Source organism: Buceros rhinoceros, unplaced genomic scaffold, assembly GCF_000710305.1.
Source record: "Buceros rhinoceros silvestris isolate BGI_N320 unplaced genomic scaffold, ASM71030v1 scaffold11096, whole genome shotgun sequence".
In the NCBI taxonomy this organism is placed as follows: Eukaryota; Metazoa; Chordata; class Aves; order Bucerotiformes; family Bucerotidae; genus Buceros; species Buceros rhinoceros.
In genome coordinates, this window is record NW_010417008.1 from 63359 (window position 1) to 80832 (window position 17474).

The 17474-nt window shown below is 41.6% G+C and overlaps 1 protein-coding gene across 1 annotated transcript in view; it reads right to left on the reverse strand.

Annotated features, from left to right (window-relative positions):
- DNM3 (dynamin 3) overlaps nt 1-17474 on the reverse strand; it is a 146992-nt gene that overhangs the window by 40396 nt on the left and 89122 nt on the right. Inside the window, exon 17 of the mRNA XM_010138017.1 lies at nt 7829-7938. Within this exon, the coding sequence (XP_010136319.1) occupies nt 7829-7938 (110 nt within the window). The remainder of the gene's footprint in view (nt 1-7828; nt 7939-17474) is intronic.

Consider the following 17474-nt stretch of genomic DNA (forward strand, 5'->3'; position numbering starts at 1 on the left):
TCCTCACTTCATCGTTTCCTTTTCCAGTGTACCAGATTCCTTTTCCCCATGTATTTCAGGGCCCAAAGTGAACTTTCTAACCCAGAAATTACCTTTACAATGTCCACAGGTATTTCTTTAACCCCTCTGCCATCGCCGAAGAATCTTAACAGGAAAATGCAGGAATGGAGTAAAGTATTTGAAGGCGTGCAAGAGGAAAGGGGGAAGTGCCAGAGAAGTCTGAAGACTGAGCCCAGCTGCAAGTTACTGAGATTCCCATCCCGCTAGTCCTGAATCCTGGGCTGTCAGCACTGCATAGAGAAGATGTGATTGCCTATAAAACAGAACTATACAATAAGCAGAACTGTACAATCCAGGGCCATCAGGAGAATAACACACGGCTGAAAATCACCATGAACTTTCTAGCTGCCTGCTGCAGCTGCTTGTTACCTGAGCAAACTCAACTGACAGACCTCAAGATGTAGAGTGCCTCTCAATTTCTTCACACTAAGATAAGGTTAAATATTCCTCTCCAGCAAACCTAGAAATATTTTCAGGGCAACCCCTGTAGACAGATTACAAACCCAGTTACATTGCGTGCATATCCCCGCACTAACCATGTGCACAGACAGCTTTCAGATTGACTTGGAGCCGGAACGTTTCAGTAGACGAAGACATTCTGAATGCACATGTGATTTTTTCCATATAGAGAGGAAACGCAAACCCAGATTAAATGAAGATGCATTTATTCTTGCCAATTAGGAGGAGACAGAGCAGCAATTACAGAGCAAGAACATGAGTGATTTTTTAAGAACTGTGCCTATAAGCCATTTTAATCCTCCAAAGGACACAAAACCACATTTAACTGGAGGAGTTGCACTGGAATGAGCTCACAGACCAAATGACTATCTTTTGCAGGGATTTCAAACGATTTTTGGTAAACTTCTAGTCTTTTTATTAGGATGCAAGCAGAATTAAATTGACATTAGAAGTCTGGAACCAAACGCAAATAGACCCAATTTTACTCCATGAAAAACCCAAAATATTAAATTCTCAGGTATTTCTTGAAATTGAAATCACAAAGAACATGGGGTTCATAAATAGCCACCTAAAATGAAAAAAGGGAGAAAACAGCAGAATCCCGGTACTCCAAATACACATGCACAAACTGGAAGGATAATCTTGGATGAAATCTACTGTACGTTCTCTGCGTACACAGCCTGCAGCTCCGCTGTGACACTCTGCCTATTCAACCTCATTCTACCACTTCAGACACCTGTGATTCCACAATGGCTGGTTCGAGTATATGCACCATTTTTCACTCAAGAAAGCTCTGCAAATCGTATATTTTAAAGAAACAAAAATTACCATCTGCTCTGAGTTAACAGCAATGACTAACACTTTCTGTCTAGGTGTGCCATTTCAGATCAGTCCAACGTGAACACTAATTAATTACACTTGTCTCTGAGGAGTTTTTCTTAATATCCAGAAAAGCCGGAGAGCCAACATCATGAAATAATAGCACTTAAGGATCTTACCACCTAACTCATGTAAGTGGTCTCCCAGAAGTATAAGGATCTTTTCAAGTCCCCCCCACACAAACCCACACAATGTTAAGGTGAAAATGAACAGAAGATAAGCTGATAAGTATACAGCCAAGCTTGGACAATGAAGAACCTAGAGTTCTACATGTAATCCAGAACAGAAACGCAGCCAAAACTAATATCACATAGGCCAAGATCTGTAGTTGTAACAGTAACTGGCACTAAAATATTCTGTAGCTCCCTGGAGAAGAAGGTTCAATCGTTTTTGTGGTGGGGGGTGGAAGCCTGTTTGGAACTCGCCTTGGGCCACACAGCTGCAAGAGGTGCTGACAGCTGTCTGTCCCTTATCACACGTGGAGGAGTGCATCTCCCGCTCCAGTTCTGCGTCCCGCTGCCCCATCCAGAGAAGCACAGACCTTGCAGGGTCACAGCGAGCGAGCAAGGAGAAGCCGTCCTGCAGGCTGAGTCACACTGAGCAGCCACGACAGCCCAGGCTGACAACACCCGTGTCTCTGGGAGGTGTCAGATCCCATACCGTCGCTTAGGGAATTTTCTGGAAGTACACTGTAATCACCATATTTAAGGTAGAGGTCTGGTACTGCTGTGTTCTTTCCCTGTGAACACCTTTTTGCTCTGCAATACCAGTTTTAAACTGCAATACATGCACAACCTGTCCAGCATACTATGTTTTATTTATATCACAAAGAATTCTTGTCAATAACGACAAAAAGAAAATACTAAAAAAACCCAACCAACCTTTTTTTTTCTTTTTCTTTTTTCTGTTTGTTTAATGGAATGGAATTGGGGGATAAAGGCTGGTTATTGCTTGGGTTTGTATATTTTTCCTATTCTTAAATATTGTACTCACCAGCATCTCAGAAGTTTGTTTACAAACGTTAGCAGATCTTTTTCTGGATTAAATTTGTGAGGTTTTTTAATTAAATAGATTCTCATTCTTCCATTTCTAACAGAGAGGGCTCTGAATAGCTTACAGTCCAGCTCTTCCTGGGGCTTAACTTTCAGAGTAATTCAAATACAGTAACTAAACATACATCTCATCCTAGGCTTTCTCATTTAGCCTGGCTTCCATCCAACACCTCCTCTGACCCGGTCTCCTTTCACTAGTTCCCTTTATTTTGGCTCTTGCCCAATTTCCCTTATATATGGAGAGCAGTTAACCACTTGCTGTCCATAAGAAGGATTCCAGTACTTAAAGATCTAGCACATCTGGAGTCCCAGAGAAGACTTCATCCTCTTCTAGAGCAACACTCGGCCAAAAATGCGCACTCTAAATAAATACTGTCGTACCTTTCACTTCGCCTGCTTTTCTAGGTCCTACTAGACAACGGTTTCTCGTGCAATATGATTCCTGACAGTCAGAGCGTACTCAGGAGCCAGTAGCTAAAATTCGTCATCCGGCAGTTCTATTTCCAGTCCTATTGTGTGCCCTCAAATTTTCCTTTTGCTCGCTCTCTTCAAGACTCATCTGTTTGTCAGATTAAGGGTCTGTTTCCACAGTGAGCCTGCCCCAGACGGTCTGCTCTCATGCAGGGGTGGAAGGTTCTGTCACACTGCTTCACGATTACCGAGGGGCTCTCAGGAACCTGTTCTCGTGAAGGCGAACAGGAACAGTTCTGTGCTTTAAATTTGCCCCTCACATCCCCGTATCATACAGACGGATAAAGGTGAGGAAAGCAACACCAATTCTTGGGTTTATCTAGATCCTGGTTGGGCAGGAAAGTGAAAGACAGGGAGACCAGGTGGGATCACCTTCTGCAAGGAAGGGAGAATTTTACACACCGGTTCTGCTTCTTTGGCTCCAAGGAAAGGACTAAGTTTGAAGAGGAACAGAGCTTCCTGCCTAAGAAAAACTACCAATAAGGGACTCCCCACCCGGTAACTCTTCCTCATTGCAGAGTTGCTACTCCCAGGATCGGTAGGAAAGGCCTGAATAATCAAGAGCTCAAACACTTCAGGCTATTACCATTTTATAACCCCAAAAATCTTTACCTAGTAGAATCTCTTCTTCCACAAAAGAGAAAGAATTCTCCAGAGTTGGAGAAAAGATGGAAAGGAAGTTTTTTCTCTCTGCTAGTAGCAAAAAAAAAAAAAAAAAGAGAGAGTCTTTACTCATCATTCCTCTTTTACTTAAGAGAAATAGTATTTAGATGGAATTTTAATATAGTAATACAACTTATTGACCAATAAATCAGGAAAAAAATTTGACTGCTGTAGTGTAAAGTCAAAGGAGTACTCTAGAATGACACAGAATCTAGTAAAGTAGTGCCATGTGGATCCTGCAGTCATTGGACAAGATCATGAGAAGTGATGACTGCTTGCCCTTCTTAATCAAGGAGAGATGGGACTACTGGATACATCCTAAAGGGAGGCACATTTAAGATTACAGTTCTTAGCTCAAAGAAAAAGCACTAATTACGAATAATTTTTACATTATATGTATTAATGTATTTTAAATATTTTTTTAATATATATGTATTTTTACAGTATGTGGGGAACAGGCAAAATGTTTGGAATGACATTCTAGGAGTAAAGTAAACTTCCTGGGATGGGCAGAATTTGCTTTGTTTGTTCTCACACATTGATCAGTGAGGACATCCCAGGTTAATCTACTGTATGTAAGCGCCGGCACTGACAATATCTATCCTCTCCCCTCCGTTCTCAGCTCCACCTAAGAGTGTCAATCAGCAACTACGTCTACACAACTTCACATTACGTTCTAACAGCAATACTACGAACATCAGTTTATTCCTATGGTATAATTATTTTCAAATACTTTTATTATCTTTCATCTCTTTTCCACTCTAAGAGACTTGCCAGCAGTTTACCATGAAGGAAAAAAGGATGTTTAACACAAAATAGCACTTGCTTTCTTGACTTAGGTTTAGGCATATACCACTTGACCCTACAGCTCAGCTTCCGTTGCTTAAAGGCAGATTCATGGACTCATGTAGATGGACACAGCCAAAAATTAGCCAGGAGTCAAAGGGTACTTGCCCAAATATACTTGGTTTTAATATCTAGTACTGATAAATAAAGTCAGCTAGAGAAGCCCATATCCAAAGGTCCTCCATGGTGTCTACAAATTCAGTAGATGGGCGACTCAAAAACTTCAAATGAGTTTCTTAGTTTGCTGAGAAACAAGACTCACCCCACCCCCCTCAAGCAAAGCTGTAGCTATTACACACCAAGAGCTTTCCTTCTTCTTCCTCCCCCCTTTTTTTAATTAGCAAGTAACAGGAAAAGAATTTAATTCTTTCACAGCACAGCCTTTTCATAAACATACAATTACATTCATTTCATGAGAATTTATCTTCACGGTGAAATCAATCGTCACAGTCTCCATTTACTATACATTACCAAGTCACATTTGATTCCTGTCAGAGAACTGTTGACTTCTGCAGTAAATCAAAGTGACAGATACCGTTCGTTTCCTTCTGCATCTATCCCCAAGCCTCAGCTAACTCAAGATGGCTTTTCCTTCTACACAGTGAAATGAGCATTTTCCTGGTAACTGTATTTCAGAACTGGAAAGGTTTTCATAAATGGAAAAAATGCAGTGCATAATCCAGGAAACTATTGAAATGTACAGTATCAGAAACATATGGCTGTAGCAAATACCTATGCAGTGAGGGCTGGGAATGAAAAAGAGAACAAGCTTATTAAAATTCTTCTCCTAAAAGGATTTTGCTTGAATATTAAAATACTTTAATTGAGCATTAAGAAAGTTTGCATTGTCAATGAAAAAAAAATGCTGCAGATTACGGGGGAAAAATATATATATATACACACACAGAATAATCTCCATGGTATCATGGAAGCTGGAACAGATGATTTTGCCTTTGTTCTTTAATGATCTACATCTTAAATAGCAAAATCGTTCCATAACCAGAACCCTCAGTGTGCAAACTCAGAGAAAGCTGAATTCTTTCTCAATTGCTAAGGGTTTTTTTAATTAAAAAAACCCAACCAACCACCCACTGCCACCCCATCACTCTCCAAAAAAAAAAACCAACCAAAAAAACCCCAAACCAACCCTCACAACCAGAAACTAAGTCCATTTTTACAAAAGTTTTGAAAAGCAAGCCATAGAGACACACACCCCTTCAGAAAACAGAAATCAATGGATTAGTGTAAAGAAAAACAGTGAGACTCCTTATTTCAGCGGATGTTTACCGATTCCCTGTTACGGTTTCCCTAAGAGGCTGGGACAGAGCACACCGTCCCCAGCCGAGGGCCAGATCGCTACTCGGGCCCCAACAGCCCTGCTTCTGCTGACACAATCTATGAACTCAGAGACAGTGGAAAGAGATATTAAACTTGTTTAGACCAACTTGAGCCAGCAGGCGGATTTTCAGGAATATCAAAACTCAGCTCGTTTACAGTAACAAGAGGAATCGCCCTTGTAATTAGAATTTAGTAAATATTTCTTCAAGAACAACTTCTGCCTCCTTTTAAGTTGGCAGATTGTCTCCATAAACAGCCTTTCCCAAGGCAAAGTTACTCTGCCATTTCCTCACTGGGCTGTCGCGTCTTAACGCGCCCATAGAGATCGAAGGATGTTTTTGGAGCCGCTTGCAGATGCTGGAGGGCCCACTCACAGCCCAAAAGGGGCAGGGTTACCGCAGACACGGCAAACACTGTAGACATCCGATTCTGAAATCCTTACCATCCTCTGCGGACAAAGATCCAGGGGAAATGTGCCTGCACGAGTATACAACACACAAACAAACCCCAATCTTGCCCATGGAAATGCACGCTTCTCTTGGATTATTCACAGCACTCGAGTGGTTAATGTTTAAGAGGATTAAAATGTTCAAAGCCATTAGAAAAAGCAAAGGAGAAACAATGAGCTAAAATTAACAGCTTTATCACGGCAGGAATTTAATATGTAGAGCTGATATCAAGCCATCAGGACAAAGTTACCTTTCTTGACTGATGTACGTGCAAAGTCACACATATCCATAGCAGAATAATTAGAATTACATCTGTTTTCAGCATCCAAAGATCACTGATGCTTTTAAAAACATGAAAAGTTTTTCAAAGCTTTTTTCAGTGCACCAGAAATGCAAGTGGTCAAGTGTTTGAAATCGTATTCCCAGCAAGTATGTGTGTGACATGCTTTGAAAGGGCATCTCCTGGCAGACAATGTCCACATGTAAACTAGCTGGGATATCAGCAGATGTAGGCAAAGCCTTCATGGAGTATTTCAGAGCAAGAGTCACATTGCGTCCTCATGTTTCTAGGGCCAGCAGAAACTTGACAGCCCAGAAATCCTGTGCTTTGCTTTTGCTTTGCAGGAGGGAGGGGCATTCCTTGCTTCTGAAAGGACTATTTCTGGCCAGTTCAGGAGCAACAGCAGCTGGCTCTGCAGGGAGCCACATCCAGCTCTCATCCTTCCGAACAACGTCTGAACATATTGCCAAGCTTTGGCAACGCAAGGGAGCGGAGTGGGTGTGAAGGGACTTCGCAGAAGAGGAAAACAAGGGCATCTACTCATGCTACCGCTACAATTACTTTTACTTATTTTCCTGAAATAGAACTTACAGAAATTGCACCTTATCTGCTGAAATGAAATTCCACTGACATGGTTGCAAATGGAACCCTCCTCTTTGATGAAAAAAAAAATTACAAGTCACTTGCATGTCTTTAAGCTTTGTCATGTTTCCCTGATTTATTTGTGCACAGGAATCTGAACTGGCTATGCATCAGGAGGAGGCTTCCATAGAGTACCCACACCACGTAAATGAGAAGATGGAGGCTGAAAGGAAAAGTATGAGGCAAACACTCAAGGCAAAGATTCAATTAATTAGGGAAGCAGAAGAATCTCATTTTTTCCCCATTCAGAACTACTGAAACCGAAACAAACAATAAAATGACTCTTAAGATTACAGACGCGGAAAATTTTCCACCAGAGAAAGTGAAAAGCAATGACGGTTTTGTGATTTACATCAGTTGAAACTAGTCACAAGGTACAGAAGTCATTAATATTTTGCTAAGCCAAGGAGATTGCCAAACAAAGCACAAATAGGATAAGGAGATGATTATTCAGCCATACAGAAGAGCTAGATGACTAATCACGGAGCTCTTTCACCCCATGAGTGGCTAGGAGGACGCTAACCTTTCATCCCATGGTTATGCAACGGCAAAGCAGCAGATAAATCAAGAGTATCAAGATCTTAGTTCACTCAACACAGTGGAAATACCAGAACTGCACTCCCCGATATTAAAATTCTCAGCTAGGTAGAGTTTTATAGGAGCATCAGCAGGATGGCACGTTTTCTTACCTCTGCTCCGTGTTAAACAATGCGAAGATATGTTTGCTAGACATGAAGCTCTTCTCAACATCTCGCACTTTCAAGTTGTCCAAAGGAAGCATATACTTCTTCTCTTTTTCCTAGGTTTAAACAGATTAAAACAGCAGTATGTGAGAAGTCTTAAAGAAGTCTGATCTCAGCAAGCTCTCTTTAGTTGGCAATGCCTTCAAGTATATTTATTATTGTAAGGGAATATCCAGAATTGAAATGTCTGCTGAACTTCCACAGACGTACCTGTAAAAGAAACTTCAATTCCAGTTCCGATTTTCACTGACTCTTTTAAAACATTTCCTAAGGAAAAAAATTCAAACACAAAGGCATCTACGTTTGCTATGCTTTGTTCCTCTGAATTCTAAAAAAACCAACATAACTAAAGACTTAACTGAAAGTGTCTCATCAATACATCTACCACGTCTGTGTAGCAACTGGAGTAACCTGCGTTTTAAATTCAGTCTCCATTTAGAAATACTAATTATTTAGGGGTGGAATGTGATGGTCCCAGGGACAATTTGTGTACTTCTCCAGTGGAAAATACAAAAGTAATACAAATCAATCAAAACCATCCTGTTGGGGTTTTATATCTACTGTATACAAAGAAAACCAGACTCTAATTTCACCTGCTTGCTTTTCCAGACAGAAGGACCGATCTATTCACTCTTGCTGTAGCCAACTCCTTTTGCATTTTCATTACAACCCTCATTTACAGCACAGTCGCTGAAATTCCACCTTTTCTAGGTTTCTGCTTCCTGCCACTCCAAACGAAGGACTAGTAAGACTCTCAAGCTACTTTACGATGTCAGAACAAAAAAGCCCTAAGATTATTAGCTGTTCCCATAGTGTTAGGCTTCCTTGAAGTGCTTGTACTGATGGATAAACCAGGGCAAACCTCTCCATTTTGCTCTGCAAATAAACCTGATGGTAAGTAGAAGTGATCCAAAGACAAGAGGGGTAACACTCCCATCCTCGCAGCCCCATTCTGGTTTTGTACATCACGACAGAACGGCTGACAAGGCTACCGACACAGCAGAGACTTTAAGAGCCTTCAAAGGCTGGTGCCATTGCCACAGCAGCAGTGGAGTGGGGAGAGGGTTTACGCCCTGGAATTTGTGCAGCAGATACCAAGTGGGATTCTCATGAATTTGGCTACCCAATGACTCTACAGAAGTTCAATAAATCAAAGCTGAAAAGCTTAGGGTTCCTTCACAGTCCACATGAAGCGAGGCTGACTAGTCTCTGTTTAGCCCTCACTAGAACTAGCTGTGAAGTCTTGCACCCATTCACTTGCTGGAGAATTGCAAGCTGGGACGTCACTTACAGTGGTGAGCTCACATAAGAAACACGCATGCAATAATAGCTTACTGTATGCCATAAACCAGGGCAAAAGGGACAAACCGAACTACATAAAAGTAACTTCCCCAGCACAGAACTGGAAGAAGCCCTTGCTAGGCTGAGGTGCTTGTACCATGAGGGCAGATGTAATTCCATGTGGCTAAGCTTCGGCAGACTGCAAAACTAAACTGGATGGGAGCATACCTAAGAGTCAAGCTATAAAAACACAGCGACATGTCCAACAACAGCTCACTTTCCTAGGCAGCTTCCGAACGGGCCGCAGTAGATGAAAGAACACATTTCAAAGGCCCTTCTGGAAAAACCGGGTTTCTACCGTCTTGCTTTTCTGAATACAAAAGTTGTCAAATGCAATGTGGGAGTATTACATCAAAGGTATCTGATGGATTTTCAAACTGCCTCTGGCTCAGCCATCCTAGAAATTATTACCCACAAAGGACTGTACATATGTATGTTCTTCACTCTCTCATCTAACAACAAAGCGAAGGAGTCTCGTTCCGTGCCAGTCTATAGCTATTTATCACAGTTCATATCTATATTCCGCTTCCACGTAATATGCACTCTCTGGACCTCAGGGGCGCTCCCTGCAGGGAGAGTACACCGTCATCCATCCCGTAAGTATTACCGCTGAGACAAATAAAACCAAGCACAGCAAATCCATAATTTACCAATAAAAAAGTCAATAAGCGATAGTAAATGAAACTAAATAAAGAAGTTACAGATCAGGTATTTACGTATAAAAATTAGAGGACATACTGGCTTTCATTGATAAGTTTATAATATCAAAAGAGATCGTATGTCCTATTAGTTCTGGTAACAAGGTGTTAACTTTGCTGCCGTGACAAAGACACACTTGAAAAATATCCTGACACATAAATTCAAAACACATACTGAACTTTGTATGAAAAGCAAATATTTTTTTTGCAGTTGAAAGCTGGACTGCACAGTAATGTAATATTCTTTGTTCTCTATTTCAAACATTTAAGACAGGCTACAAAAAAATATCTTTAGGACAAAATTATCAATGTTACCTATTCCATCATAACTAAGAGAAAAAATAGATCGATCAGTGTCATTTTTACTCTTTAAAACTTACCTTTAACTATTACAGAACATGCTTATAAAGATTTACTATTCAGTTACCAGAAATTTAAGAAGTTTCTGATGAAGTGTTTGTTCGGGCAGACACTATTTACTGACAAACCAAACAACCACAGATGAGTCAAAATAGAAACTGATGGAAAAACTATACCAAGAATCGGATTGTCTAAACAAAAATTCCACAAGCAGGAAAGTTTTGTAAATGTTTGATGCCAAACTGTGAGAAAGTGTTTCTTCTGTAGCCACCAGGAAAAAGGAAATGCCTACTGAAGGCTAAGAAGTGGTTGGTATTTATTTACATGGCCTCCTACCCACATGCTGAGACAGAGCAGTTTCCAAGAAAGGGAAATCATAGGGTGCTTGAAGCCAGAGACAGCGTGTCACATGCGAGAGATCAGACCCGAACACTGCTCAATCCCAGGAGAAAGGTACTACTGCCACATTAAAGCCTGGCAGCAAACTATTTTTTTTCCAAACAAAGAGAAAAAAAACATACATAAACAGAGCATGAGCTAAGTCCACAGCAGATGAGCCCAACATCATTTCAGCCTTAGCTCAATTAATGTTAAGTTATGGCAAGGCAAAAAAAAAAAAACCTCCAGCCAGGGCTATCTGTGCGTGTTTCCCCTCCTGAGAGGCTGACGGCGTAAGAAACGGGGAATGTAGGAAGCCTGGGAGGAATGGGGCTAGGCACACTTCTACAAGTGATGACATGCACATAACTGTGGGTCCAGTTTGTCCCCCTCCGCATTTGTTCTTTTTTATTTATAGATTTTTATTTTTATAATGGGGTAGAGAACTTAAGCCTGACATGAGGGGAAAAACCAGCACATGCTGATCTCATGTAGAGCCTTTGCCTCTCTTATTCCTATACAGTGCAGGGAAGGAGGAAAAAGTGGGAGGTAGCATGGCCCATTCCTGTCTCTGTGACATGAAAAAAAAAAAATCCCCATAATGCACCTTCAAAAAACAAACCGACCTGCGAGCCTGGCGAGGCCTTCCCACCCTCGAGACGATGTTTCACCACTCATGGGCTTAAGTAGCACTCACATCCTTAATGGACTAGTTCTGTTCTCTGAGAGGCGAGTAAGCTGCCAGGAACTGACAGCATGATGTAAATATGCCATATTACAACTGCCCCTTCCTTCGGCAGTGTTTAAATGTACTAAAAATAAATAGTGCTCGAGTCCAAAATGGCACAAGGGATGCAAAAAATACAACGGCATCTCTCGTCCCCCTCACCCCCCCCACCAAGGTCTCAGCCAGTGCTTCCAAGCTAACGAACTTCACCTCATTTTCAGCCTGGGGCAGAAATCATTCTCTGCTTTTGGGACTTGGTAAGCTCTGTCAGAACAACAGAAGAAACCTTGGACACAACATCAGCGAACTGGAATATAAGGGGAACAGAATTCCTTTGCTTCAGAGAAAGGAGATTGTTAAATTATTTCAGCTTCGTCCAGCTGTCGAAGGTGATTCTCAGTTTTGTCACTTCAGGACGGCTACGCACAACAACAGCGTGCAGGACAAACTCTACTCCCCACAGCGTATCCTGAAGAACAGGAGCAAAATTCCTGCAAGACAATTCAAATATACGATGCTCACATTCTGAAAGGCAGATCTGAGTGTTGACCTGATCGCACTTTCAGTTACATCACGGGGAATGGAGCTGGTTTGCTCACCCCTTTGTAATGCTTTTTAGAACACCAGTTTCCAACCAGGGGATCAGGACACCAACCAAAACCCGTCTGTGCCAACTGCAGGGCTACTAGTTCAAAGAAATCAAGCTCCCAACTGTAAGTGCAGGCCACACTGAAAGAGTTGGAACGAAGACTGGTTTACTGCAGGATTCAATCTGTGCGTCACTTGTACTGAGAGTACAACTCTGGGGTAATCACTGTGCAAATACAGGGATCCATGAAACACCTCTGCCATTAGTACCAGGATTAATAAGGCAAAATAGCAAAATACTTTAAAATTATAAACTGAGGAAGGCCAGCTTCAAATTAAAGCTTGGGAACAGCAGATAGAAAGGTTGGCATTTCTGCCTCTGAGCTCCACTTCCAGACCAACACTGCACTACCCTCTGTATTTGTTTCCACAGTAGTAACTTGGGGCTAATACGTACCCGACCGACTCACCGGCGTCGTGCTAGACCTTGTTTCTGCAAGCAGCTAGCGATGGCAGGCACCATTATAGGATGCTGCAATCAGGGCGTGAAGACACGTAGGTGGAACACTGAAGTTGAGCAACTATTTGGGAAAGCAATTAAGCAGCAGAGGCAGAAAAAATACCAAAATGAAGATGGCCTACTCTACTATTTTAGACGGCGGATCACCATCCTCATCAGACAAGCAGCAGCAGCTTGTGAACCTGCTGAGACAGAGCAATCTATATCATAGAAAGAAAAAAAAAATAAGAAGTGTAAGGGAATGAAGGTGGTGGGCTGAAACGATGCCTATTTGCTCCTGGAACGCAAAGGCTCAGACCCGTTTACACCTTGCAGCTGCTCTCACTGCCAGTGCAGGATAACCTACCCTGTGACATTTGATGAAATGCAAACTATTAAGATGCTTCATAGCAACTTTTATCGTATTTAGAGCAATATCCAAGAGAGAACCATATTCTAACTTTAAATATAGCCAAGAGAATTTTGCTGTGTTTCTCTTTCAGTTTAGTTTTCTCTCTCAGTTTAGAAAGCCACACAGCATCTTCACAATGGTCTCTGCTCTACCACACTTGGTTTTAAAGCATACTCCAAAAAATGAAACATGAGTGAGTTACATATTACTGCAAACTTCTGAGGAAAAAACAAAGCCTGTTATTTCCTTACAGACAACTTAGCAATGTGGCATTCAGGCCTGAACATGCTTCAAGATGTAGCTGTAGGAAACGTAATTCTAAACTGTCCGTAAGATGAAGAAGGAGCTGCTTTAACAGAAAAACAATGCTTACATAAACTTTCTAACGTTTTTATGAAAAGCACAGCAAAAGAATGCTTAAGTTGCACACAAGATAGACCATATTTCTTCCACCAATGCATCTCTCCCTCCAGTCTTCTATATGCAGCTCCTACATCGCTCCAGCTGTTGATAATAAAGCCTTGAAGCCAAGCACTTTCCCAAGTTTTTCTTTCACCATGGAAACCAGATTCAATCCACCCCAGATTCTGATTCTTCAATAAAGCCAGCCATACGGGCACGAAGAAACACTCTCATACGTACAAGTGGTTCTCTCTGTGCCCAAGTGAAAATTTGCAGACAAAAACTTAAGGCAAAAAAAAAAAAAAAAATTTTCTCCATTCCTTAAGACTCCTCCACAGGCAGGTGGATTACACCTCCATGATGCACCACTAATTCCCCCTCCTGCTCTGCTCTCACCACAGGCCAGAATTCTGTAGCTGTGCTGTGCCACAAGAGATGTACGTTACCTAGGGAGCAGTTTTATTACCCATTGACACATACGTACAAGTGGTTCTCTCTGCCCACAAGAAAATTTTTGCAGAAAAAATCATGAGAAAAAAAAAAAAAAATCATTCTCTCATTCCTTAAGACTCCTCCACAGGCAGGTGGATTACACCTCCATGATGCACCACTAATTCCCCCTCCTGCTCTGCTCTCACCACAGGCCAGAATTCTGTAGCTGTGCTGTGCCACAAGAGATGTACGTTACCTAGGGAGCAGTTTTATTACCCATTGACATGAATAACTCACTATGACACATTAGAGAGCTGTCACATATAGACATATATATAAATACCAACAAAGACACAGAAGAACTGCTATGCAACCTGTAATTCTAGGAAAACGTAAAGAATGAAACAAGAGCTCAAAATCTCAGTGCCAGAATGTGACAACGGCTTAGGGTGATAAGCCAGACTGTTAGAAGAAAGCACACGGCACAGCACACAAATACACCTTCTATTCCCTCAGTGGTACAAGGCTTCATCTTCTGCAAGGGTGGTTATAATTGGTTCCTTGTACAAATCAAAGCTGAAAATGCCAAACCTGAAACTGTCGCTGAAAAAAAACAAAGAGCTCTGATGAGAGAACCAAGCTATTCCAAGTTTGAGTTATTCTCTTTTCATATTTTGCATTTGTAATATCCTTTCTAGGCCATTATGTGTACTCCGGGCACTTTTCACCCCATTTTTTGGTACCTTTTCCCACAATATATTCTTAAAAAATTCAAGAGGTGTGTTGTACCTCTGGTATTTCTTCCGAATTACAGTACAGGATCAAACCTGATGCTAATGTTAAACCAGTCCTTAGTTCGGTCTTGTCATTCACTTCACAGTGTGTTTTTAATTTCCCGCAGTTGTTCTCTCAGAAGAGCTGGTATTATATTTGTTTCTGCACTTTCCTTCTGCCTGCCCAAACTCCTTCAGGACTAGAACCACAGGACTTCACAACTCTCTATTTGAAATACTCCATCCTTTCAAGAAATGGTCACCAGTGTCTTTCTCAAAAGGAGTTTATTATCCTGCTACATTTCAAGATTTACACCCATGGAGGATGGCTCTGCAGCACAGCTGCCCAACTTCAACTGAGGGTTTCCAGGTCGCTGAAGCTGCAGCTTCCGGTCACGCAGCACACACCAGAGCAGAACCTCACCATCCACCTGCTCAGAGCTGGGCAGCCCTGAATCACTCCTCCTCCTCGCCAGGAGAGGATGGGCACAGCACACAGCAAGAAACAAGGAGGATGGTCCTTGGAGAGTGCTGTGCTGGGCAATCACACTGGCCCTTAAGCGGGAGCTAAACCTGCTGCACCAAGCTAACTCCATGTGGTTGCTGCCTGCACAGCAGTCCCCAAAAGAGCAGCTTTCCCACTGCCCACCTCTCATTTTCCTCATTAATGAGGGTTGCTGAGCAGGCACTTCCTTGTATTAGTGCAGAGCCTGAACGGCTGGATTAAAAAAAAATTTCCCATTATTTCACTGGTACCTTTACACAATCAGTGCAAACAAGTGTACAGGTTTCTGGAATATGTAACAAATTCAGCATGATTTCAGACTGCCCCTCTTCAGAAAAGGTGTTCATTATAGTAAGGAGAAGGACTCGTCTTTCACTGGTCTGTGCTGTCAGTAAAAGGATCAATCTGAGAAGCAGCCTGATGAAGAGGAAATATCTGCTTAGATGCTGTTAGTTAGGATCTTGAAAGGTCATTTTGAATTTGAGAAATCTTGTCTGGGAAAGAAGCCAGCAATTCCTCTGAACTGGAGTGGTGCTGGCATTTAAAACTGAGAGAAAGCCCTGACTGATGAACCAGTTGACAGTCTGGAAAAATTCTGCTGGATACATCTAGTGGCTGCTCCAAAGGTAAAAAAGGGGAAAAAAGTATCCTTTGCCCTTTTTATTCCTTGCAGTGAAGCCTGCTTATGACAGCTTGTTTTTCTCTACTGGTACTCAAGTTTTTGTTTTTCACTCTTCATCTACTGCAGATCATCCAGCAATCCCAGTGCTTCATGGGAGCGATAACGCAGGATGAAGGGCTTTGGTGCAGCGTGTCTGTACTGGCGGAGGGCACAGAGGGACAATGACACACCAGTTCCAGCTGGTGTGGGAGAGCCAGCTTTTCACTTGGGTATAGCTTTCTACTCGTACAGCTTCCAGTTTTGCTTACTACATACATATGTATGTGTATAGAAATAGTTTTACATATATGTACACACACACACACGTGTGTGTGCGCTTTGGTGGTGGGATTTTTTTTTTATTTAAAGGAAAAACGTAATTCCTGAAACCTATTCTCTTTGAACAAGAGCACAGCCCAGATTTCAGTCTTCAGAAGGTGATGCTCAGGGTGGGCCAACCTCTCCAGCTCTACTGTCTTCCTGCATTAGGAATACTAAGTTCAGATTGAAAAAAAAAAAAACAAACAGTAAGTTTAACTGTATTTTCAGCTTCCTGGACTCCTTAACTTGCACATAAAAAGAGAGCCTCTCATTTATAAGCCTCCTGAAATTCCTTGGTAGGTACATGAAGATGATACACCTTTGCCACAGTTTTTGCTTGTTTTCTGCTGGAAAGGCTTTTCGTAAAACTCTTCAAGCTTTTCAATGCATTTCAGTTCTATAAAATGAATCCTAGAGAAGCTTGAAATCTGGAAGCCACTGGATACTTCATTTGGTACCCAAAGAAAAGTATCTGGGGAGACATTAGATCCTTCATGTGCGTGCAAGCATGTGTGAGCGGGGAAAAATCCCAAACCTTGTTACTAAAACCAAAATGATAAATAAGCAATTACATAATTATGCAAAAAACATTAAGCAGGGTTTTCCTGAGACGACGCATCTGTCTCTGCAAGACGCCTGAAGATGCAACAAAATGCGCACGCACACACAAATTGGCTCGTGGCATTTGTGCTGCCCTACTTGTTATCATTAAAAGCTCTCAGACAGCAATCAGCCTCACTGTGGTGGAGATTACTGCAAAATGCATTAAGAAGTTCACGCCTGTGGCAATGGTCACCGAAAATATTTTGGAAACCATCCCAGAAGTATAAGACTTTTTCCAGACATCCGAGAGAAACTCTGCTGTGACAGAGCTTCTGGTGTCAAGACTTCTCCCCCACCACCCCTCCCCTTTTTTTTTTTTATAGCAGCATTTTTTGAAAGGTACATTTCAGCTTTTTTTTTTTTTTTTAAGCAAGCCAAGATACTTGGATTATGGAAAACATTAACTTCTGAGACAACTGTCTGAAGATATCTCCTTCCTTGCTCTACATAATATGTATAAATATACTCTGGCTTCTTAATTTCAAAGAAAAACTGTTGAATTATAACGGAAGAGTGACAAAACCACCTGCTTACTCTATCATACCAACATTTCTGTGGTTTGTTTTGTTTTGTTTTTTTTTGTAAACTAAGTAGCCCTGCGGATGTTTCTATATTAAATAAACAAAGAAAACTGATCATGCCATAATCATCAAGCCCTGTTTCTACTTCATATCAAGAATATATGCTATCACATCTTCAAGGGGGTGCGTTTTGAAATGTGTCTCAGAATCTGTCAAAAGGTATCCCAAAATAATTATGGTGATGTGCAGGGAAACCTGTAACCCTCTGCCCTTGGAAATTAATAGCCGTTAGACCGAAGACTCTTTAGAAACATCCATCAGGAAGAAAGACTGTTTCCATGAAACCATCCCAGACTGAAACACTCCTGCTG